At 50.4% G+C, this 22,883-nt stretch overlaps 1 protein-coding gene across 1 annotated transcript; it reads left to right on the top strand.

The window, feature by feature from the left end:
- Positions 1 to 1,207: 1,207 nt before the first annotated feature.
- On the top strand, positions 1,208 to 19,587 carry LOC142255082 (embryonic protein UVS.2-like). Its single transcript, XM_075326524.1, has 11 exons — positions 1,208 to 1,250; positions 1,509 to 1,649; positions 3,153 to 3,270; positions 7,270 to 7,448; positions 8,621 to 8,708; positions 8,876 to 9,003; positions 9,287 to 9,402; positions 9,661 to 9,871; positions 11,959 to 12,077; positions 18,524 to 18,746; positions 19,514 to 19,587. Exons 1-11 carry the CDS (start codon positions 1,208 to 1,210, stop codon positions 19,519 to 19,521), a joined length of 1,374 nt encoding a protein of 457 aa, XP_075182639.1. The 3' UTR covers positions 19,522 to 19,587.
- The last annotated feature ends 3,296 nt before the right edge of the window (positions 19,588 to 22,883 follow it).

Genomic DNA, 22,883 nt, shown 5'->3' with positions numbered 1-22,883 from the left:
AATATACTAGTAATCAGCAGCTGCATGGAGAACATTATACAGCTGTACTGAGCAGTGTAGCTGTGAAGTCAGTGCTGGTGTAATATAAAAACATACTAGTAATCAGCAGCCGCATGGAGGACATTATATAGCTGTACTGAGCAGTGTAACTGTGAAGTCAGTGCTGGTGTAATATAAAAACATACTAGTAATCAGCAGCCGCATGGAGGACATTATACAGCTGTACTGAGCAGTGTAGCTGTGAAGTCAGTGCTGGTGTAAGATAAAAACATACTACAAAGCAGCAGCTGCATGGAGGACATTATACAGCTGTACTGAGCAGTGTAGCTGTGAAGTCAGTGCTGGTGTAAGATAAATACATACTAGTAATCAGCAGCTGCATGGAGGACATTATACAGCTGTACTGAGCAGTGTAGCTGTGAAGTCAGTGCTGGTGTAATATAAAAACATACTAGTAATCAGCAGCCGCATGGAGGACATTATACAGCTGTGCTGAGCAGTATAGCTGTGAAGTCAGTGCTGGTGTAATATAAAAATATACTAGTAATCAGCAGCTGCATTGAGGACATTATACAGCTGTACTGAGCAGTGTAGCTGTGAAGTCAGTGCTGGTGTAATATAAAAACATACTAGTAATCAGCAGCCGCATGGAGGACATTATACAGCTGTACTGAGCAGTGTAGCTGTGAAGTCAGTGCTGGTGTAAGATAAAAACATACTACAAAGCAGCAGCTGCATGGAGGACATTATACAGCTGTACTGAGCAGTGTAGCTGTGAAGTCAGTGCTGGTGTAAGATAAATACATACTAGTAATCAGCAGCTGCATGGAGGACATTATACAGCTGTACTGAGCAGTGTAGCTGTGAAGTCAGTGCTGGTGTAAGATAAAAATATACTAGTAATCAGCAGCTGCATGGAGGACATTATACAGCTGTACTGAGCAGTGTAGCTGTGAAGTCAGTGCTAATACAAGAAGAAAGCATATTTCTCTGATGAGATATTAGAGTTTCTTGTATTCTCTTGACCTATTGTTTATGCAGTCTGGTGAAATGATGGCGACCCATTATTGGTATATTCCATTGTCCTGCTCTGTACTCCAGACCCCGGTCGTCACTGATCATTGTTTGCTCCACACAGTGTAACCTACTGACGTCTCAGATGGAGGTTGCTAGATATTTTGGGGTTTGTTTTGCAGGAGCCGAGGAGATGGAAGAAGACGTCTTCAGTATTATTGCCAACCACAACAAAGGTAAAACCAAAAAACCTTCATTATCCTCCATCTACCTATGTACCATCCACAGTCAGGCTGCAGGTTTTTGGATAATCATCTCTGGAGACCACTGCATGCATAGAGGTTGCCTGGATGTATGTGATGGATTATAATGAAATGTTGGGGTACAGAGTGTGCCCCATCCTCAGACCCTGCAGATGCACCGTAATTTGTATGGTCCATGATGATACATCATCTGCATTTTTCTTATATTGAGCTTTATCTTGTTCTGCACAGGTAGCAGGAAGCTGATCCGGCAGGGAGACATTGCCGTACGGCTCAGCCGCAGTGCCCTCAGCTGCCCGGGACAAGCCTGCTTCTGGCCAAAATCCAATTCTGGAATCGTCATCATTCCCTACACATTGTCTACTGATTACTGTGAGCCGAATCATGTTGAGCCCTGTGTAAACGACTGATAATGTCTGTGCCCATGTAATGCTCTCCGCCTGTGTGCACTCCTCAGGGGTGTGTCTTGTATAGAGGCAGTCCCTGTCGGGCCAGTAAAAACAGAGGGAAAGCAAAGTAGGCTGGTTCGGATTCCATTCAAAGTCTATAGAGGATCTCCTTGAATCTTTAGTGTCGTAGATGGAGCAGAAGGGCACATAGACAACAATTTCTCTCCGTCTGGCCATGGTTTTATAATATTCTCCAAGCATGTACACTCCTCAGGGGTGTGTCTTCCATAGAGGCAGCCCCCAAGGAGCCTTCAGAAGAGGAGGGAAAGCAAAGTCTATAGAGGATCTCCTTGACTCTTTAGTGCCATAGATGGAGGACGCATGCCCAATTTTCCTCCGCCTGGCCATGGTCTTGTAAAGCTCTCCATGCATGTACACTCCTCAGGGGAGTGTCTTCGATTGAGGCAGACCCCATGGGGCCAGAAAGAAAAAAGAGGGAAAGCAAATTAGGTTGGTTTTGTTTCCACTCAGTGTATACAGGATCTCCTCAAATCATTAGTGCCGTAGATGGAGCAGAAGGGCACATGCACAACAAATTGCCTCCGCCAGGGCATGGTCTTATAATGCTGCATGTGCACTCCTCAGGGTTGTATCTTCCATAGCGGCAGGCCCCATGGAGCCAGCAGAAAAAGAGGGAAAGCAAAATAGGCTGGTTCTTTTTCCATTCAAAGTCTATAGAGGATCTCCTTGAATCTTTAGTGCCGTGGACGGTGCAGAAGGGCACATGCACACCAATTTGCCTCCATCTGGGCATGGTCTTGTAATGCTCTCCACACATGTGCACTCCTCAGGGGTGTATCTTCCATAGCGGCAGCCCCATGGAGCCAGCAGAAAAAGAAGGAAAGCAAAGTAGGATGGTTCTGTTTCCATTCAAAGTCTATAGAGACTCTCTTTGAATCTTTAGGACCATAGATGGAGCAGAAGGGCACATGCACACCAATTTGCCTCTGCCTGGGCATGGTCTTTTAATACTGCATGTGCACTCCTCAGGGGTGTATCTTCTATAGTGGCAGCCCCCGTGGAGTCAGCAGAAAAAGAGGGAAAGCAAAATAGGCTGGTTCTGTTTCCATTCAAAGTCTATAGAGGCTCTCTTTGAATCTTTAGGACCATAGATGGAGCAGAAGAACACATGCACACCAATTTGCCTCCACCTGGGCATGGTCTTGTAATGCTCTCCACACATGTGCACTCCTCAGGGGTGTGTCTTACATAGAGGCAGCCCCCATGGGGCCAGCAGAGAAAAAGGGAAAGCAACCTCAATGTTTGTTGAGTCAAAACACAGTTTTGGAGCTTAGTCTTCCTTTTTGGAATATATCGTTGGGTAGTTTGGGGGTACCCGGGGGCCGGAGCTGGTGCTGCTTCACTTATGGTCTCTATAGATGGACATTGTGCGCCTGCCTCTAGCTATTCATCATTTTTCTTTCAGCCCGGGCTGACTCCGCAGTCATCCGATCCGCCATTGAGGAATATTCCTCCCTGACGTGCATTCGTTTTGTGGAGAGGAAGACACAGACTGATTATATCCAGATCCGCTCGGTCGATGGGTAAGTGGCTTGCGGTGAATTTGCACCCGGCACATTCATCGGTGCAGAATCGGTTCGTCTCCACACTTCTCTGGGCTCCTTGTCCTGTCTACACTGAGGTTGATCCTTCCAGCTTTGCTTCTTTTTCACATCTTTTTAGCGGAGGTTTGAAGGAAAAACAAAGATTTGTAAGAAGAGCAGATATTGGGGGCTATGTAGAGCCTCGGGGACCCCGCGCTGGATTCTGCTGAAGGGCACCATCTGTATGGAGGTTGCATGATCCTCCATCTGTATGGAGGTTGCATGATCCTCCATCTGTATGGAGATTGCATGATCCTCCATCTGTATGGAGGTTGCATGATCCTCCATGTGTATGGAGATTGCATGATCCTTCATCTGTATGGAGGTTGCACGATCCTCCATCTGTATGGAGATTGCATGATCCTCCATCTGTATGGAGGTTGCATGATTCTCCATCTGTATGGAGGTTGCACGATCCTCCATCTGTATGGAGGTTGCACGATCCTCCATCTGTATGGAGGTTGCACGATCCTCCATCTGTATGGAGATTGCATGATCCTCCATCTGTATGGAGATTGCATGATCCTTCATCTGTATGGAGGTTGCATGATTCTCCATCTGTATGGAGATTGCATGATCCTCCATCTGTATGGAGATTGCATGATCCTTCATCTGTATGGAGATTGCATGATCCTTCATCTGTATGGAGGTTTCACGATCCTCCATCTGTATGGAGGTTGCATGATTCTCCATCTGTATGGAGGTTGCACGATCCTTCATCTGTATGGAGGTTGCATGATCCTCCATCTGTATGGAGATTGCATGATCCTCCATCTGTATGGAGGTTGCATGATCCTCCATCTGTATGGAGATTGCATGATCCTCCATCTGTATGGAGGTTGCATGATCCTCCATCTGTATGGAGATTGCATGATCCTCCATCTGTATGGAGATTGCATGATCCTCCATCTGTATGGAGGTTGCACGATCCTTCATCTGTATGGAGGTTGCATGATTCTCCATCTGTATGGAGATTGCATGATCCTCCATCTGTATGGAGGTTGCATGATCCTCCATCTGTATGGAGATTGCATGATCCTTCATCTGTATGGAGGTTGCATGATCCTCCATCTGTATGGAGGTTGCATGATTCTCCATCTGTATGGAGATTGCATGATCCTTCATCTGTATGGAGATTGCATGATCCTCCATCTGTATGGAGGTTGCATGATCCTCCATGTGTATGGAGATTGCATAATCCTCCATCTGTAAAGAGATTGCATGATCCTCCATCTGTATGGAGGTTGCATGATCCTCCATCTGTATGGAGATTGCATAATCCTCCATCTGTAAAGAGATTGCATGATCCTCCATCTGTATGGAGGTTGCACGATCCTCCATATGTATGGAGGTTGCATGATCCTCCATCTGTATGGAGATTGCATGATCCTCCATCTGTATGGAGATTGCATGATCCTTCATCTGTATGGAGGTTGCATGATCCTCCATCTGTATGGAGGTTGCATGATCCTCCATGTGTATGGAGGTTGCATGATTCTCCATCTGTATGGAGATTGCATGATCCTCCATCTGTAAAGAGATTGCATGATCCTCCATCTGTATGGAGGTTGCACGATCCTCCATATGTATGGAGGTTGCATGATTCTCCATCTGTATGGAGATTGCATGATCCTCCATCTGTATGGAGGTTGCATGATTCTCCATCTGTATGGAGATTGCATGATTCTTCATCTGTATGGAGATTGCATGATCCTCCATCTGTATGGAGGTTGCATGATCCTCCATGTGTATGGAGATTGCATGATCCTCCATCTGTATGGAGATTGCATGATCCTCCATGTGTATGGAGGTTGCATGATTCTCCATCTGTATGGAGGTTGCATGATCCTCCATCTGTATGGAGATTGCATGATCCTTCATCTGTATGGAGGTTGCATGATCTTCAATCTGTATGGAGGTTGCATGATTCTCCATCTGTATGGAGATTGCATGATCCTTCATCTGTATGGAGATTGCATGATCCTTCATCTGTATGGAGGTTGCATGATCCTCCATCTGTATGGAGATTGCATGATCCTTCATCTGTATGGAGATTGCATGATCCTTCATCTGTATGGAGGTTGCATGATCCTCCATGTGTATGGAGGTTGCATGATCCTCCATCTGTATGGAGGTTGCATGATCCTCTATGTGTATGGAGATTGCATGATTCTCCATCTGTATGGAGGTTGCATGATTCTCCATCTGTATGGAGATTGCATGATCCTCCATCTGTATGGAGGTTGCATGATTCTCCATCTGTATGGAGATTGCATGATCCTTCATCTGTATGGAGATTGCATGATCCTTCATCTGTATGGAGATTGCATGATCCTCCATCTGTATGGAGATTGCATGATCCTCCATCTGTATGGAGGTTGCATGATTCTCCATCTGTATGGAGATTGCATGATCCTTCATCTGTATGGAGATTGCATGATCCTTCATCTGTATGGAGATTGCATGATTCTCCATCTGTATGGAGGTTGCATGATTCTCCATCTGTATGGAGATTGCATGATCCTCCATCTGTATGGAGGTTGCATGATCCTCCATGTGTATGGAGATTGCATGATCCTCCATCTGTATGGAGGTTGCATGATCCTCCATGTGTATGGAGATTGCATGATCCTTCATCTGTATGGAGATTGCATGATCCTCCATCTGTATGGAGGTTGCATGATCCTCCATCTGTATGGAGGTTGCACGATCCTCCATCTGTATGGAGATTGCATGATCCTCCATCTGTATGGAGATTGCATGATTCTCCATCTGTATGGAGATTGCATGATCCTTCATCTGTATGGAGATTGCATGATCCTCCATCTGTATGGAGATTGCATGATCCTTCATCTGTATGGAGATTGCATGATCCTCCATCTGTATGGAGGTTGCACGATCCTCCATCTGTATGGAGGTTGCACGATCCTCCATCTGTATGGAGATTGCATGATCCTCCATCTGCATGGAGGTTGCATGATCCTCCATCTGTATGGAGGTTGCATGATCCTCCATCTGTATGGAGATTGCATGATCCTCCATCTGTATGGAGATTGCATGATCCTCCATCTGTATGGAGGTTGCATGATCCTCCATCTGTATGGAGGTTGCATGATCCTCCATCTGTATGGAGGTTGCATGATCCTCCATCTGTATGGAGGTTGCATGATCCTCCATCTGTATGGAGGTTGCATGATCCTCCATCTGTATGGAGGTTGCATGATCCTCCATCTGTATGGCGGTTGCATGACCCTCCATCCGTATGGCGGTTGCATGACCCTGCATCTGTATGGAGATTGCATGATCCTCCATCTGTATGGAGGTTGCATGATCCTCCATCTGTATGGAGGTTGCATGATCCTCCATCTGTATGGAGGTTGCATGATCCTCCATCTGTATGGAGGTTGCATGATCCTCCATCTGTATGGAGGTTGCATGATCCTCCATCTGTATGGAGATTGCATGATCCTCCATCTGTATGGAGGTTGCACGATCCTCCATCTGTATAGAGATTGCATGATCCTCCATCTGTATGGAGGTTGCACGATCCTCCGTCTGTATGGAGGTTGCATGATCCTCCATTTTTGGAATGGATTACCTTCACAAACTCCTTATGAAAGTGCTCAGTTCTGGTTTGGGTAGAATGTAGGGTTAGCTAGAAAAGCAGGCTGCTAGTCCAGGTGGGCTAGTTGTGTGTGAGCAGAGCCCAGCTGGTCTGGTGTATAATGGAGAAGATTCCAGGTATTGAAGACTTGGAAGCAATCAAGCTCCAGCCCTTGGGGCACTTTATGTCCGGTATCTTCAGCCGTTTGGACCTTCACGTTCCCATGTTTCCTTTTCTTCATTCCTCCGTGCTGTTGTTATTTCTCTATTTCTTTCCACTTCTCTTTAGATTTTTTCTATCTATAGATTGAGCTGATGATTCGGGTGCTCCTTCAGATGCTGGTCCTATCTGGGCAGGATTGGAGGAACGCAAGACCTCTCTCTACTGAACCCTGGATGTATATCCAAAGGCATCATACAGCACGAGCTCAACCACGTCCTGGGGTTTGTCCACGAGCACACGAGGAGCGACCGCGACGCCTACGTGGACATTATCTGGACCTATATACCAGACGGTAACCGCAACTCTATGTATACCCAGCGGAGGTAAAATATTACCCTGCTAGATGTACAGCAGAATAGTGAGTGCAGCTCTGGAGTATAATACAGGAGGGTAACTCAGGATCAGTAATATATGTACACAGTCACCGCACCAGCAGAATAGTGAGTGCAGCTCTGGAGTATAATACAGGAGGTAACTCAGGATCAGTAATATATGTACACAGTGACCGCACCAGCAGAATAGTGAGTGCAGCTCTGGAGTATAATACAGGAGGTAACTCAGGATCAGTAATGTATGTACACAGTGACCCTACCAGCAGAATAGTGAGTGCAGCTCTGGAGTATAATACAGGAGGTAACGCAGGATCAGTAATGTAATGTATGTACACAGTGACTGCACCAGCAGAATAGTGAGTGCAGCTCTGGAGTATAATACAGGAGGTTAACGCAGGATCAGTAATGTATGTACACAGTGACTGCACCAGCAGAATAGTGAGTACAGCTCTGGAGTATAATACGGGAGGTAACTCAGGATCAGTAATGTATGTACACAGTGACTGCACCAGCAGAATAGTGAGTGCAGCTCTGGAGTATAATACAGGAGGTAACGCAGGATCAGTAATGTATGTACACAGTGACTGCACCAGCAGAATAGTGAGCGCAGCTCTAGAGTATAATACAGGAGGTAACTCAGGATCAGTAATGTAATGTATGTACACAGTGACTGCACCAGCAGAATAGTGAGTGCAGCTCTGAAGTATAATACAGGAGGTAACGCAGGTTCAGTAATGTAATGTATATACACAGTGACTGCACCAGCAGAATAGTGAGTGCAGCTCTGAAGTATAATACGGGAGGTAACTCAGGATCAGTAATGTAATGTATGTACACAGTGACTGCATCAGCAGAATAGTGAGTGCAGCTCTGGAGTATAATACGGGAGGTAACTCAGGATCAGTAATGTAATATATGTACACAGTGACTGCACCAGCAGAATAGTGAGTGCAGCTCTGGAATATAATACAGGAGGTAATTCAGGATCAGTAATGTAATGTATGTACACAGTGACTGCATCAGCAGAATAGTGAGTGCAGCTCTGGAGTATAATAGGGAAGGTAACGCAGGTTCAGTAATGTATGAACACAGTGACTTTCTATAATTACACTTGCAATCAATATTTATGCAGCTTACAAAAGCAATTTTGAGAAGTCTCTGCCGGACACCAATAATCTGGCCTTGCAGTATGATTACACGTCTGTGATGCACTATGGAAGGTAAGTGAACCTTATATGATAAGTTATATTCTAATAAAAAGTGCATTTCTGCATATAATATTTATTCATTTATATAGCGCTATTAATTCTACAGCGCTTTACATACATTGGCAACACTGTCCCCATTGGGGCTCACAATCTACATCTTTCATGTTTCATCTGGTCAGATATTCCTTTACCAATGTCCCCGGACAGCCCACCATAGTGTCAAAGCCGGACGCCGCAGTGCCCATAGGGCAGAGACATGGACTGAGCAGCCTGGACCTCGCCAAGATAAACCGTCTGTATCAATGTGGTGAGGAATCGTAACTATAGGCTCTGAAATGTGACAAACACCCTATGACAACACTTCCTGATCTTATCATAGGGACACTGGGCAGGCGGTAATAGATAACATATGAATCTAGAACTAATTACTAATAAATCATCATTGAATGGGGTCTGATCTAGGAGGGAGTCCTATGCAGACACCTGTTTCGGGGTGCTGCCCCCTCCTCAGAGCAAAGCCGGCGCTGATTGGTCTATATAGAATTTTTGCTTTTTTTTTTACCTTTTCTATTTCTTCTTCTCCATCGTAGATATCTGCAGTTTTCTCCTCTGTGAACTTTCTGGGACTTTTCATTCCGGATATACGAGTTCTGCATCACTGAATAGACCGGATTGTCTGTGGCTCATTCGTGTTCCAGCAAACAAGGTATTTTATGGGAACATCTAATCCTCGTCCGGAGCGGCCGGTATCAGAGGAACAGAATGTTACATATCAGCGCACGATTTATATACTGCAGAATTCATTTATAGCAGTGGTAAATTCTGCTCCAAATTGTGCAGATTTTACAGCGGAGATTACATGCAATGCAAAGGGTTAAAGGTTTTTTTTTGTTTTTTTTTGGGTGTGTGATCCGGCACTAATTCCCATTTCTGTCTCCCGTTCACGCTTCCTCCATACTTTTAGATCTTTTTGCGTTTTTTTGCCGTCACCGCGCCCTCAGTTTGCCGCACTGATCACATGGTTGTTTACGATGGAGCCACCAAGTCATCCCCGGTTCTGTTCAATGCCACGTGCAGGACTGGAGATCCTCCGCCCGCCGTGTCCACGGGAAGCCTGATGTTGGTGGAATTTTGGAGCAACGAGAAGACGAGTTTCTCAGCCTCGTACCAGTCAGGTAGATCCTCTGTGGACTGATGCATCGGGCGCAGAACCAGGGACTCGCTCTGGTAGACGCTCTTGGCACACCGGGGACTCGCTCTGATAGACCCTCTTCGCACACCGGGGACTCGCTCTGATAGACCCTCTGTGGACTGAAGGCGCCGCAACGGGGACTTGCTTTCATAGATCCTCTGGTAGACGAGTTTCTCAGCCTCGTACCAGTCAGGTAGGGTCTCTGTGGTCTGATGCACCAGGCGCCACACCGGGGACTCGCTCTGATAGACCCTCTTCGCACACCGGGGACTCGTTCTGGTAGACCCTCTGTGGACTGAAGGCACCGCAACGGGGACTTGCTTTCATAGATCCTCTGGTAGACGAGTTTCTCAGCCTCGTACCAGTCAGGTAGGGTCTCTGTGGTCTGATGCACCAGGCGCCACACCAGGGACTCGCTCTGATAGATCCTCTATGGACTGAAGGCACCGCCCTGGGGACTCACTCTGGTAGACCCTCTGTGGACTGAAGGCGCCATACCGGGGACTCACTCTCGTAGACCCTCTGCGGACTGACGGCATCATACCGAGGACTTGCTCTGGTAGTTCTTCTGTGGCGTACCAGGGACTCGCTCTGGTAGATCCTGTGTGGATTGACGGTGCCACATGGGAACTCGCTCTGGTAGATTCTCTGTGGTGCACCGGGGACTTGCTCCAGTAGACCCTCTGTTGCGCACCGGGGACTTGCTCTGGTAGATCATCTGTGATGCAGCGGGGATTCACTCTGGTAGATCCTCGGTGGACTGAGGGAGCCGCACCGGAGACTCACCCTGATAGATCCTCTGTGGACTGAGGGTGCCGCATCGGGAACTCGCTCTGGTAGACCCTCTGTGGTGCACCGGGAACTTGCTCCAGTAGACAATCTGTGATGTATCGGGGACTTGCTCTGGTAAATCCTCTGTGGTGTACCGGGGTCTCGCTCTGGTAGATCCTCTGTGATCTGAGGGCACCGCACCAGGGACTCACTCTGGTAGATCCTCTGTGATCTGAGGGCGCCGCACCAGGGACTCGCTCTGGTAGATCCTCTGTGGACTGAGGGCGCCACACCGGTGTCTCGCTCTGGTAGACCCCCTGTGGACTGAGGGCGTCACACCGGGGACTTGCTCTGGTAGATGCTCTGTGATCTGAGGGCGCCACACCAGGGACTCGCTCTGGTAGATCCTCTGTGGACTGAGGACGCCGCACCAGGGACTCGCTCTGGAAGATCCTCTGTGGACTGAGGGCGCCACACCGGTGTCTCGCTCTGGTAGATCCTCTATGGACTGAGGGCGCCGCACCAGGGACTCGCTCTGGTAGACCCCCTGTGGACTGAGGGCGTCACACCGGGGACTCGCTCTGGTAGATCCTCTGTGGACTGAGGGCGTCACACCAGAGACTCGCTCTGGTAGATCCTCTATGGACTGAGGGCGCCGCACCAGGGACTCGCTCTGGTAGATCCTCTATGGACTGAGGGCGTCACACCGGGGACTCGCTCTGGTAGATCCTCTGTGGACTGAGGGCGCCACATCGGTGTCTCGCTCTGGTAGATCCTCTGTGGACTGAGGGCGTCACACCAGGGACTCGCTCTGGTAGATCCTCTGTGGACTGAGGGCGTCACACCAGGGACTCACTCTGGTAGATCCTCTGTGGACTGAGGACGCCGCACCAACGACTCGCTCTGGTAGATCCTCTGTGGACTGAGGGCGCCACACCGGTGTCTCGCTCTGGTAGATCCTCTATGGACTGAGGGCGCCGCACCAGGGACTCGCTCTGGTAGATCCTCTATGGACTGAGGGCGTCACACCGGGGACTCGCTCTGGTAGACCCCCTGTGGACTGAGGGCGTCACACCGGGGACTCGCTCTGGTAGATCCTCTGTGGACTGAGGGCGTCACACCAGGGACTCGCTCTGGTAGATCCTCTGTGGACTGAGGACGCCGCACCAGGGACTCACTCTGGTAGATCCTCTGTGGACTGAGGGCGTCACACCGGGGACTTGCTCTGATTGGCGCCATGATTGACAACATATAGTTTGAAACCTTAAAAGTTACTAAAGTTCCATTCTCATCCTTTAGTGGTCTGCGGTGGAACGTTCACAGTTGTAAATGGAATAGTGACGTCTCCAGGATTTCCCACCAAGTATTTCCCATCTACAGACTGTAAATGGTCCATTGTGGCCCCTCCTGGGTACAAGGTGAGCAGGAAGGATCCGCGGCAGTTCACACCTTCAGTTTATTCCTAGTATGTTTGCAATTCTGAATACATTCTATGAGTCTAAATGACCCCGCGGCACATGACAGTAATGCACCGGGGACAATTCCAGGTCCTCAGAGCCTTGTGTATTTTGCGGGGTCCTGTATGTGAGGTAACCAATCACCTCTGCCTCTCCCTGCATGGTTCCTCATTGCCGTCTGTTGTCACTCTTGGGCCTTTTCTTCTAAACCTGCATTAACGATGTACAAAAAATCCTGGCGCCCCATGGTTAAGGTTTGAGATGGGCCTTCGACTACCATGACAATAACCTGTAATCATCTTGCGGTGGCCCAGTGGTGTGACCGCGGCACCCCATCCATCTAACCCCATAAGATGATGTCGTCACTGTTCACCACAGCAGCTAAAGAGTTAAGCTGCTACAAACACCGCTAGCTCCAATCAAAGCAGGTACCAAGGGGGTGTCTGTTGTGTAAAATAGTCAGCACCCAATGGGCATGAAGAAGAATCAGCGCGCGAGCCCTCTCCAGCAAATCAAAAAAGGTCCGTAGAGTCTCAACACGGAAAAATAGCCAGATATCCCTCTGGGAAGGACCTAGCCAATTGAGCACTCTTCAGCAATTGAGCACTCTCTGGCATGCGAGCCCTCTCCAGCCTCTGAGCCCTCTCCGGCCCCTCTGAGCCCTCTCCAGCCCCTGAGCCCTCTCCAGCTCCTGAGCTCTCTCCAGCCCCTGAGCTCTCTCCAGCCCCTGAGCTCTCTCCAGCCTCTGAGCCCTCTCCAGCCTCTGAGCCCTCTCCAGCCTCTGAGCCCTCTCCAGCCTCTGAGCCCTCTCCAGCCTCTGAGCCCTCTCCAGCCTCTGAGCCCTCTCCAGCCCCTGAGCTCTCTCCAGCCCCTGAGCTCTCTCCAGCCTCTGAGCTCTCTCCAGCTCCTGAGCCCTCTCCAGCCCCTGAGCCCTCTCCAGCCTCTGAGCTCTCTCCAGCTCCTGAGCCCTCTCCAGCCCCTGAGCTCTCTCCAGCCTCTGAGCTCTCTCCAGCCTCTGAGCTCTCTCCAGCCTCTGAGCTCTCTCCAGCCCCTGAGCTCTCTCCAGCTCCTGAGCTCTCTCCAGCTCCTGAGCCCTCTCCAGCCTCTGAGCTCTCTCCAGCCCCTGAGCCCTCTCCAGCCCCTGAGCTCTCTCCAGCCCCTGAGCCCTCTCCAGCCTCTGAGCTCTCTACAGCCTCTGAGCTCTCTCCAGCTCCTGAGCCCTCTCCAGCCCCTGAGCCCTGTCCAGCCCCTGAGCCCTCTCCAGCCTCTGAGCTCTCTCCAGCCCCTGAGCCCTCTCCAGCCTCTGAGCTCTCTCCAGCCCCTGAGCCCTCTCCAGCCCCTGAGCTCTCTCCAGCCCCTGAGCCCTCTCCAGCCTCTGAGCTCTCTCCAGCCTCTGAGCTCTCTCCAGCCCCTGAGCTCTCTCCAGCCCCTGAGCTCTCTCCAGCCCCTCTGAGCTCTCTCCAGCCCCTGAGCTCTCTCCAGCCCCTGAGCCCTCTCCAGCCCCTGAGCCCTCTCCAGCCCCTGAGCTCTCTCCAGCTCCTGAGCCCTCTCCAGCCTCTGAGCCCTCTCCAGCTTCTGAGCCCTCTCCAGCCTCTGAGCCCTCTCCAGCCCCTGAGCTCTCTCCAGCCCCTGAGCCCTCTCCAGCCTCTGAGCCCTCTCCAGCCTCTGAGCCCTCTCCAGCCTCTGAGCTCTCTCCAGCCCCTGAGCCCTCTCCAGCCCCTGAGCTCTCTCCAGCCCCTGAGCCCTCTCCAGCCCCTGAGCTCTCTCCAGCCCCTGAGCCCTCTCCAGCCCCTCTGAGCCCTCTCCAGCCCCTGAGCCCTGTCCAGCCCCTGAGCCCTCTCCAGCCCCTGAGCCCTGTCCAGCCCCTGAGCCCTCTCCAGCCTCTGAGCCCTCTCCAGCCCCTGAGCCCTGTCCAGCCTCTGAGCTCTCTCCAGCCCCTGAGCTCTGTCCAGCCCCTGAGCCCTCTCCAGCCCCTGAGCCCTCTCCAGCCTCTGAGCCCTCTCCAGCCCCTGAGCCCTCTCCAGCCACTGAGCCCTCTCCGGCCTCTGAGCTCTCTCCGGCCCCTGAGCCCTGTCCAGCCCCTGAGCCCTCTCCAGCCTCTGAGCCCTCTCCAGCCCCTGAGCTCTCTCCAGCCCCTGAGCCCTCTCCAGCCCCTGAGCTCTCTCCAGCCCCTGAGCCCTCTACAGCCTCTGAGCTCTCTCCAGCCTCTGAGCTCTCTCCAGCCCCTGAGCTCTGTCCAGCCCCTGAGCCCTCTCCAGCCCCTGAGCCCTCTCCAGCCTCTGAGCCCTCTCCAGCCCCTGAGCCCTCTCCGGCCACTGAGCCCTCTCCGGCCTCTGAGCTCTCTCCGGCCCCTGAGCCCTGTCCAGCCCCTGAGCCCTCTCCAGCCTCTGAGCCCTCTCCAGCCCCTGAGCTCTCTCCAGCCCCTGAGCCCTCTCCAGCCCCTGAGCTCTCTCCAGCCCCTGAGCCCTCTCCAGCCTCTGAGCTCTCTCCAGCCTCTGAGCTCTCTCCAGCCCGAGCCCTCTCCAGCCCCTGAGCCCTCTCCAGCCCCTGAGCTCTCTCCAGCCCCTGAGCCCTCTCCAGCCCCTGAGCTCTCTCCAGCCCCTGAGCCCTCTCCAGCCCCTGAGCCCTCTCCAGCCTCTGAGCTCTCTCCAGCCCCTGAGCCCTCTCCAGCCCCTGAGCCCTCTCCAGCTCCTGAGCTCTCTCCAGCCCCTGAGCCCTCTCCAGCCCCTGAGCCCTCTCCAGCCCCTGAGCTCTCTCCAGCCCCTGAGCCCTCTCCAGCCCCTCTGAGCCCTCTCCAGCCCCTGAGCCCTGTCCAGCCCCTGAGCCCTCTCCAGCCCCTGAGCCCTGTCCAGCCCCTGAGCCCTCTCCAGCCTCTGAGCCCTCTCCAGCCCCTGAGCCCTCTCCAGCCTCTGAGCTCTCTCCAGCCCCTGAGCTCTGTCCAGCCCCTGAGCCCTCTCCAGCCTCTGAGCCCTCTCCAGTCCCTGAGCCCTCTCCAGCCACTGAGCCCTCTCCAGCCTCTGAGCTCTCTCCAGCCCCTGAGCCCTGTCCAGCCCCTGAGCCCTCTCCAGCCCCTGAGCTCTCTCCAGCCCCTGAGCTCTCTCCAGCCCCTGAGCCCTCTCCAGCCCCTGAGCCCTCTCCAGCCCCTCTGAGCCCTCTCCAGCCCCTGAGCCCTGTCCAGCCCCTGAGCCCTCTCCAGCCCCTGAGCCCTGTCCAGCCCCTGAGCCCTCTCCAGCCTCTGAGCCCTCTCCAGCCCCTGAGCCCTGTCCAGCCTCTGAGCTCTCTCCAGCCCCTGAGATCTGTCCAGCCCCTGAGATCTGTCCAGCCCCTGAGCCCTCTCCAGCCTCTGAGCCCTCTCCAGCCCCTGAGCCCTCTCCAGCCACTGAGCCCTCTCCAGCCACTGAGCTCTCTCCAGCCCCTGAGCCCTGTCCAGCCCCTGAGCCCTCTCCAGCCTCTGAGCCCTCTCCAGCCCCTGAGCTCTCTCCAGCCCCTGAGCCCTCTCCAGCCCCTGAGCTCTCTCCAGCCCCTGAGCCCTCTCCAGCCTCTGAGCTCTCTCCAGCCTCTGAGCTCTCTCCAGCCTCTGAGCTCTCTCCAGCCTCTGAGCCCTCTCCAGCCCCTGAGCCCTGTCCAGCCCCTGAGCTCTCTCCAGCCCCTGAGCCCTCTCCAGCTCCTGAGCCCTCTCCAGCCCCTGAGCTCTCTCCAGCCCCTGAGCCCTCTCCAGCCTCTGAGCTGTCTCCAGCTCCTGAGCCCTCTCCAGCCTCTGAGCTCTCTCCAGCTCCTGAGCCCTCTCCAGCCCTTGAGCCCTGTCCAGCTCCTGAGCCCTCTCCGGTCCCTGAGCCCTCTCCGGCCCCTCTGAGCTCTCTCCAGCCCCTGAGCCCTCTCCAGCCCCTGAGCCATCTCCAGCCCCTCTGAGCTCTCTCCAGCCCCTGAGCTCTCTCCAGCTCCTGAGCCCTCTCCAGCCTCTGAGCTCTCTCCAGCCTCTGAGCTATCTCCAGCCTCTGAGCCCTCTCCAGCCCCTGAGCTCTCTCCAGCCCCTGAGCTCTCTCCAGCCCATGAGCTCTCTCCAGCTCCTGAGCCCTCTCCAGCCTCTGAGCTCTCTCCAGCCCCTGAGCCCTCTCCAGCCCCTGAGCTCTCTCCAGCCCCTGAGCTCTCTCCAGCCCCTGAGCCCTCTCCAGCCCCTGAGCTCTCTCCAGCCCCTGAGCCCTTCCCAGCCCCTGAGCCCTCTCCAGCCCCTGAGCCCTCTCCAGCCCCTGAGCCCTCTCCAGCCCCTGAGCTCTCTCCAGCTCCTGAGCCCTCTCCAGCCTCTGAGCTCTCTCCAGCTCCTGAGCCCTCTCCAGCCTCTGAGCTCTCTCCAGCCCCTGAGCTCTCTCCAGCTCCTGAGCCCTCTCCAGCCTCTGAGCTCTCTCCAGCTCCTGAGCCCTCTCCAGCTCCTGAGCCCTCTCCAGCCTCTGAGCTCTCTCCAGCTCCTGAGCCCTCTCCAGCCTCTGAGCTCTCTCCAGCCCCTGAGCTCTCTCCAGCTCCTGAGCCCTCTCCAGCCCCTGAGCTCTCTCCAGCTCCTGAGCCTTCTCCAGCCCTTGAGCCCTCTCCGGCCCCTCTGAGCCCTCTCCAGCCCCTCTGAGTCCTCTCCAGCCCCTGAGCCCTTTCCAGCCCCTGAGCCCTTTCCAGCCCCTGAGCCCTTTCCAGCCCCTGAGCCCTCTCCAGCCCTTGAGCCCGCTCCAGCACCTGAGCTGTCTCCGAAATACGAGCTCTCTCCAGCCCCTGAGCACTCTCCAGCATTTGAGCAATCTCTGGCACGCAAGCCCTCTCCAGCCCCTGAGCCCTCTCCGGCATATGAGCCCTCTTCACCATGCAAGCCCACCCTTCGTTACGCGAGCCCTCTCTCCATCACGCGAGCCCTTTCTCTGTCACGCGAGCCCTCTCTCCGTCACGCGAGCCCTCTCTCCGTCACGCGAGCCCTCTCTCCGTCACGCGAGCCCTCTCTCCGTCACGCGAGCCCTCTCTCCGTCACGCGAGCCCTCTCTCCGTCACGCGAGCCCTCTCCCCGTCACGCGAGCCCTCTTTCCGTCACGCGAGCCCTCTCCAGCCCCTGACCCCCTCTGGCACACAATCCCCCCTCCAACATGTGATTCCCCCTCAGACACGTGAGCACTCTCCAGCCCCTGAGCCCTCTCCAGCACAAGAGCCCTCTCCAGCACATGAACCCTCTTACACTTCAGCCATACCTATACGGTAGATGCTGGGGCAGTTGCATACACTGGTCTGAGGCGAAGCCATTTGGCACTAGATACCCCCAACACACGTGCCCCATAAGAGCTGCCATTGGCGGTGCGCTACTGACCTACATCTGTAATTCCTTAGTACCTTGCTGATGACTTGGAATGATCTTGTTAAGTCACCACCGGAGTCCGCTCCAGCGATTTCTGCTCCGATCGCCAGTCGACGCCGTGTTCCTGCCGTGGATAGTGCTGGTGATGGGAGAGGAGTCGATGCCAGCGGCACCGGTGGGCGCAGGCTCCGATCATCCACTGGGCTGGGTTATCTTGGGATCTGCAGTACCACTGGCTGACTGTGGGTGGCGTGTGTCTTCCAGCTGAAGTTGCCAGCGTTCAGCTACAGCCTATGGGAAGACACCACACCCTTATTTACCCTCCTGTCTGCTGACCTCTGCCAGAGATAGTTCTGATTTCCTGGCTCCTGATCCGCCCTATTCTGTTTGGTGATTCCTGTGTGCTGACTTCTGTGTGTTTTCTGACTACCTTTTTGCCTGCTGTTTATGTACCTCGCTGCCCGATCCGGATTTGACCTCTGCTACGTTTTCTGATTACGTCCTTGTCTGCTGATTCTGTCCCTGTTCTGCTATTCCTGGTTTGACCCTGCCTGACGACTACTCTCATCGGACTGCAGCCTTCCACAGGTAGTGATCTCCAGGGCCCTGTGTAATTCCAAATCCCTGTATAGGGGTTAAAGGGTTTCAGGGTTCTGGGGGTCCTGCTTGGTGAGTAGCTTCCCTCTAGCCTGTCCATTACATCCCGTCTGAGTCTGTTGATCCAGGCAGGCGTTACAGATCTTCACAACCTTCTCTTCTGATAAATGTCCCCCGGCTGCTTCTCCCTATGTGATACTTGGGCACCCTGAGTCACAGTCACCAAAGCTACGGCAAGTCATGATTTTTTTCTACAAAAATGGTGAAAAAAAGTTGAATTATTCCTTTATATAACAAATAATATACTGGGTGACTGCGACTATTATAGCTTGGGTGGGTGGAAGGGGGCTTGGCATGATTTATGTATCTGTCAGAGTTCCCCTTTATATAACTGGTGCACCAAATATCTGTCACTGCAATGTTATCATGTCTGTATCTAGTTGTGTTCACAGCCTTTGTTTTTGACTTCACTTCCCTCCCCCCATAGGTGCAGATAACTTTCACCTCTTTCGCCCTGGAACTTTCTCGCAACTGTGTCTATGACTACCTCAACATCCTGCACGGATCTCGCATTGGCTCCTCGGTGTCGGCCAAGTATTGTGGATCCAAAAAGATGGCGACAATGGTGTCCACAGGAAACTGGGTGCTGCTAGATTTCCACACTGATAGATCGGTGCACAGCACTGGATTCCAGGTGAAGTACACGTGGGGTAAGTTATAAACCATCGCTACTGCTAACACAGAGTCTATGGAGGCAAAGCCGCTCAATTCACTTTGTAGACGATTTGCTTATTGCATTACATTAGAAATGAGCAAATAATTGATAAGTGGACTGGAGTGTGCAGCGCAGACCGTGCATGCTGAACGTTTCCCTATGTAAATTCCAAACAAGGAAAAACAATCTGTGAATACTGACCGAAGGAGATCTGTACTCCAATGTGCAGTTTTATTTCTAGTTTGAGCTAAATAGGTTTCTTTATCTATTAAAAATGCCTTTTTAATTCTGCAGCCTGCATGTAATTCATACACTGAAGCCTGCACACACCCATTCATCATGAAACATATCAGCCCCTATCTCTCCTCTTCTTATTTCTCATATACAGTTTTTACTAAATGAATTAGAATTAAGTCTGGGCGGTCAAGTAAGGAGAGAAAGGAGTTGGGAGCTGAGCAGTCACTGTATGTTTCCTGATGATCAGGACTGAGCAGCCTGCAGTGTATGAGCATGCAGCCTGCAGAATACGGTACGGTTATCTGTCCATCACATGACCAGGAGAGATTTTATGTCAATTCCTATAAAATATAACAAGAAGAGAGTTTGAAAACCGAGATTTATTGCAAAAGTATATTAGAAAGAAAAAACAACAGAATCCCACATTGATATCGCAGATCAGATGAGTTTTCTGTTACAAAAAAAAAAAAAATCAACAACGAAGAAATTAAAAAATTCAGCTTTGTGGTTTGTTTTTCTTTGCAGTTCGGTGAAACGAGATCCGATATCTCGGGATTTCCCAGTATGGACATTGGAAGACAAAGCTTGTATCGCTGTGTATGAAATAAACACATTTCCCATCGCTGGTGGCTGTTTTTCCTCTTATTTACGGCATCATGATCTGGGTAGTAGATAATTCATGTACGATTTCACCCTAATTCATACTTTAAATTGTCAGCCAGGCCCTGGGAATCTAAACGATCCCCAAAATGGAAACTGAGCTTCCACTAAATGGTTAAAAATCTCCTGCCGTTTTGTGTATACAGCTCCCCTGCAGAACAATGGCTTTAAAGTATAGATGAAGATTATGTGGTCAGATCACGCAGTCGTATGAATTTCCTTCTTTCTGCTACTTTTTTGTAACAAGGGTGTATACCTCCTATAATGACCCCCCTTTACATAGTGACGCACGCGACACCCTGTAAATACACATAAGAGGCGCAAGCACAGGAGGCGGCTCACGACATCCGCTGCAGGAGCGCCATCTGCAAAGGCCGAGATCTGAGCTTTCTCTGATCCTGACCGTAACGCCTTACATGCAACGATCAATAGAAGCCGCGGCGTCTGAAGGAAACAAAGAGGCAAAGAAAGTCCTTCTCCTTCCCTCACAACCCCGCCCTCAAAAAATCAGGGTCCGCACATAGCTCAGAATATGGATAACTGCTCACTTACTTATCACTGGTGGTCCAACAACCCACGGCGGCGTCATGCGGGACCCCCGACTGAATGGAGAAAGAATCAAACTGAGCAACAAATTATATATATATACAGTCATATGAAAAAGTTTGGGCACCCCTATTAGTGTTAACCTTTTTTCTTTATAACAATTTGGGTTTTTGCTATTTCAGTTTCATATATCTAATAACTGATGGACTGAGTAATATTTCTGGATTGAAATGAGGTTTATTGTACTAACAGAAAATGTGCAATCCGCATTTAAACAAAATTTGACAGGTGCAAAAGTATGGGCACCCTTATCAATTTCTTGATTTGAACACTCCTAACTACTTTTTACTGACTTACTAAAGCACTAAATTGGTTTTGTAACCTCATTGCGCTTTTAGCTTCATAGGCAGGTGTATCCAATCATGAGAAAAGGTATTTAAGGTGGCCACTTGCAAGTTGTTCTCCTATTTGAATCTCCTATGAAGAGTGGCATCATGGGCTCCTCAAAACAACTCTCAAATGATCTGAAAACAAAGATTATTCAACATAGTTGTTCAGGGGAAGGTACAAAAAGTTGTCTCAGAGATTTAACCTGTCAGTTTCCACTGTGAGGAACATAGTAAGGAAATGGAAGAACACAGGTACAGTTCTTGTTAATCACAGAAGTGGCAGGCCAAGAAAAATATCAGAAAGGCAGAGAAGAAGAATGGTGAGAACAAGGACAATCCACAGGCCACCTCCAAAGACCTGCAGCATCATCTTGCTGCAGATGGTGTCAATGTGCATCGATCAACAATACAGCGCACGTTGCACAAGGAGAAGCCGTATGGGAGAGTGATGTGAAAGAAGCTGTTCTGCAAGCACGCCACAAACAGAGTCGCCTGAGGTATGCAAAAGCACATTTGGACAAGCCAGTTACATTTGGAAGAAGGTCCTGTGGACTGATGAAACAAAGATTGAGTTGTTTGGTCATACAAAAAGGCGTTATGCATGGAGGCAAAAAAAACTCGGCATCCAAGAAAAGCACTTGCTACCCACAGTAAAATTTGGTGGAGGTTCCATCATGCTTTGGGGCTGTGTGGCCAATGCCGGCACCGGGAATCTTGTTAAAGTTGAGGGTCGCATGGATTCAGCTCAGTATCAGCAGATTCTTGACAATAATGTGCAAGAATCAGTGACGAAGTTGAAGTTACGCAGGGGATGGATATTTCAGCAAGACAATGATCCACAACACCGCTCCAAATCCACTCAGGCATTCATGCAGAGGAACAATTACAATGTTCTGGAATGGCCATCCCAGTCCCCAGACCTGAATATCATTGAAAATCTTTGGGATGATGTGAAGCGGCTGTCCATGCTCGGCGACCATCAAACCTAACTGAACTGGAATTGTTTTGTAACCAGGAATGGTCAAATCTACCTTCATCCAGGATCCAGGAACTAATTAACAGCTACAGGAAGCCACTAGAGGCTGTGATTTCTGCAAAAGGAGGATCTACAAAATATTAATGTCACTTTTATGTGGAGGTGCCCATACTTTTGCACCGGTCAATTTTTGTTTAACTGTGGATTGCACATTTTCTGTTAGTACAATAAACCTCATTTCAATCCAGAAATATTACTCAGTCCATCAGTTATTAGATATATGAAACTGAAATAGCAAAAACCCAAATTGTTATAAAGAAAAAAGGTTAACATTAATAGGGGTGCCCAAACTTTATCATATGACTGTGTGTAAATATATATAAAAATAAAACTTGTAACAAAGTGCAACATAATAATATATAATCAATATGTGCAAAAATACACGAAAATGGCAATTTAATGACTCCGATATCCTCCGATCTCCGCTCGCCCTCTTCTGGTGGATTTGAGTTATTATAAGAATTTTGCTTTTTGTTTCTCTTTTTTTTTTTAGCCCCCATAGACCCCAATATCTTCATTGCTGTTCACATTTGAGATTTGAGAGGCCGCAGCAAAGAAGGAGGGGGGCAGCGATATCACAACACACCGCGATGCAAAGTGACAATCCATCACAGGGGATCAATAAAAAATAGATAAAAATAAATAAAAAAATTATTAATTTTTTTTAAACTTTTCATATTTGTCTTAAAGTTTAATTCCCCTCCTTATCCCCAAATGTAAATAGATAAAAATATATGTAATAAAAAGTGACATACTTGGTGACTTCAAATGTAAAATTATCAAATATAAAATTATTTATCTTGTACAGTGAAAGCAAAAAAACAAAAAGATAAAAATATAGATAGAGGGATAGATAGATAGATAGATAGATAGATGGATAGAGGGATAGAGGGATAGATAGATAGAGGGATAGATAGATAGAGGGATAGATAGATAGATAGATAGAGGGATAGATAGATAGATAGAGGGATAGATAGATAGATAGAGGGATACATAGATAGATAGAGGGATAAGAGGATAGATAGAGGGATAGATAGAGGGATAGATAGAGGGATAGATAGAGGGATAGATAGAGGGATAGATAGAGGGATAGATAGAGGGATAGATAGAGGGATAGATAGAGGGATAGATAGAGGGATAGATAGAGGGATAGATAGATAGATAGAGGGATAGATAGAGGGATAGATAGATAGATAGATAGATAGAGGGATAGATAGATAGATAGATAGATAGAGGGATACATAGATAGATAGATAGATAGATA

This window comes from Anomaloglossus baeobatrachus, chromosome 10, assembly GCF_048569485.1.
Source record: "Anomaloglossus baeobatrachus isolate aAnoBae1 chromosome 10, aAnoBae1.hap1, whole genome shotgun sequence".
Classification (NCBI taxonomy): Eukaryota; Metazoa; Chordata; class Amphibia; order Anura; family Aromobatidae; genus Anomaloglossus; species Anomaloglossus baeobatrachus.
Note: the sequence above shows the minus strand (reverse complement) of the source record. Positions and strands in the feature narration are given on the sequence as shown.

Bases quoted from the DNA above. Each gene is read 5' to 3' on its own strand.
- LOC142255082 (XM_075326524.1), top strand. From the start codon at position 1,208: ATGGAAGAAGACGTCTTCAGTATTATTGCCAACCACAACAAAG. The intron at 1,650-3,152 runs GTGAGCCGAATC...TTTTTCTTTCAG, and splicing joins CACATTGTCTACTGATTACT to CCCGGGCTGACTCCGCAGTC. The intron at 9,403-9,660 runs GTATTTTATGGG...CCATACTTTTAG, and splicing joins TTCGTGTTCCAGCAAACAAG to ATCTTTTTGCGTTTTTTTGC.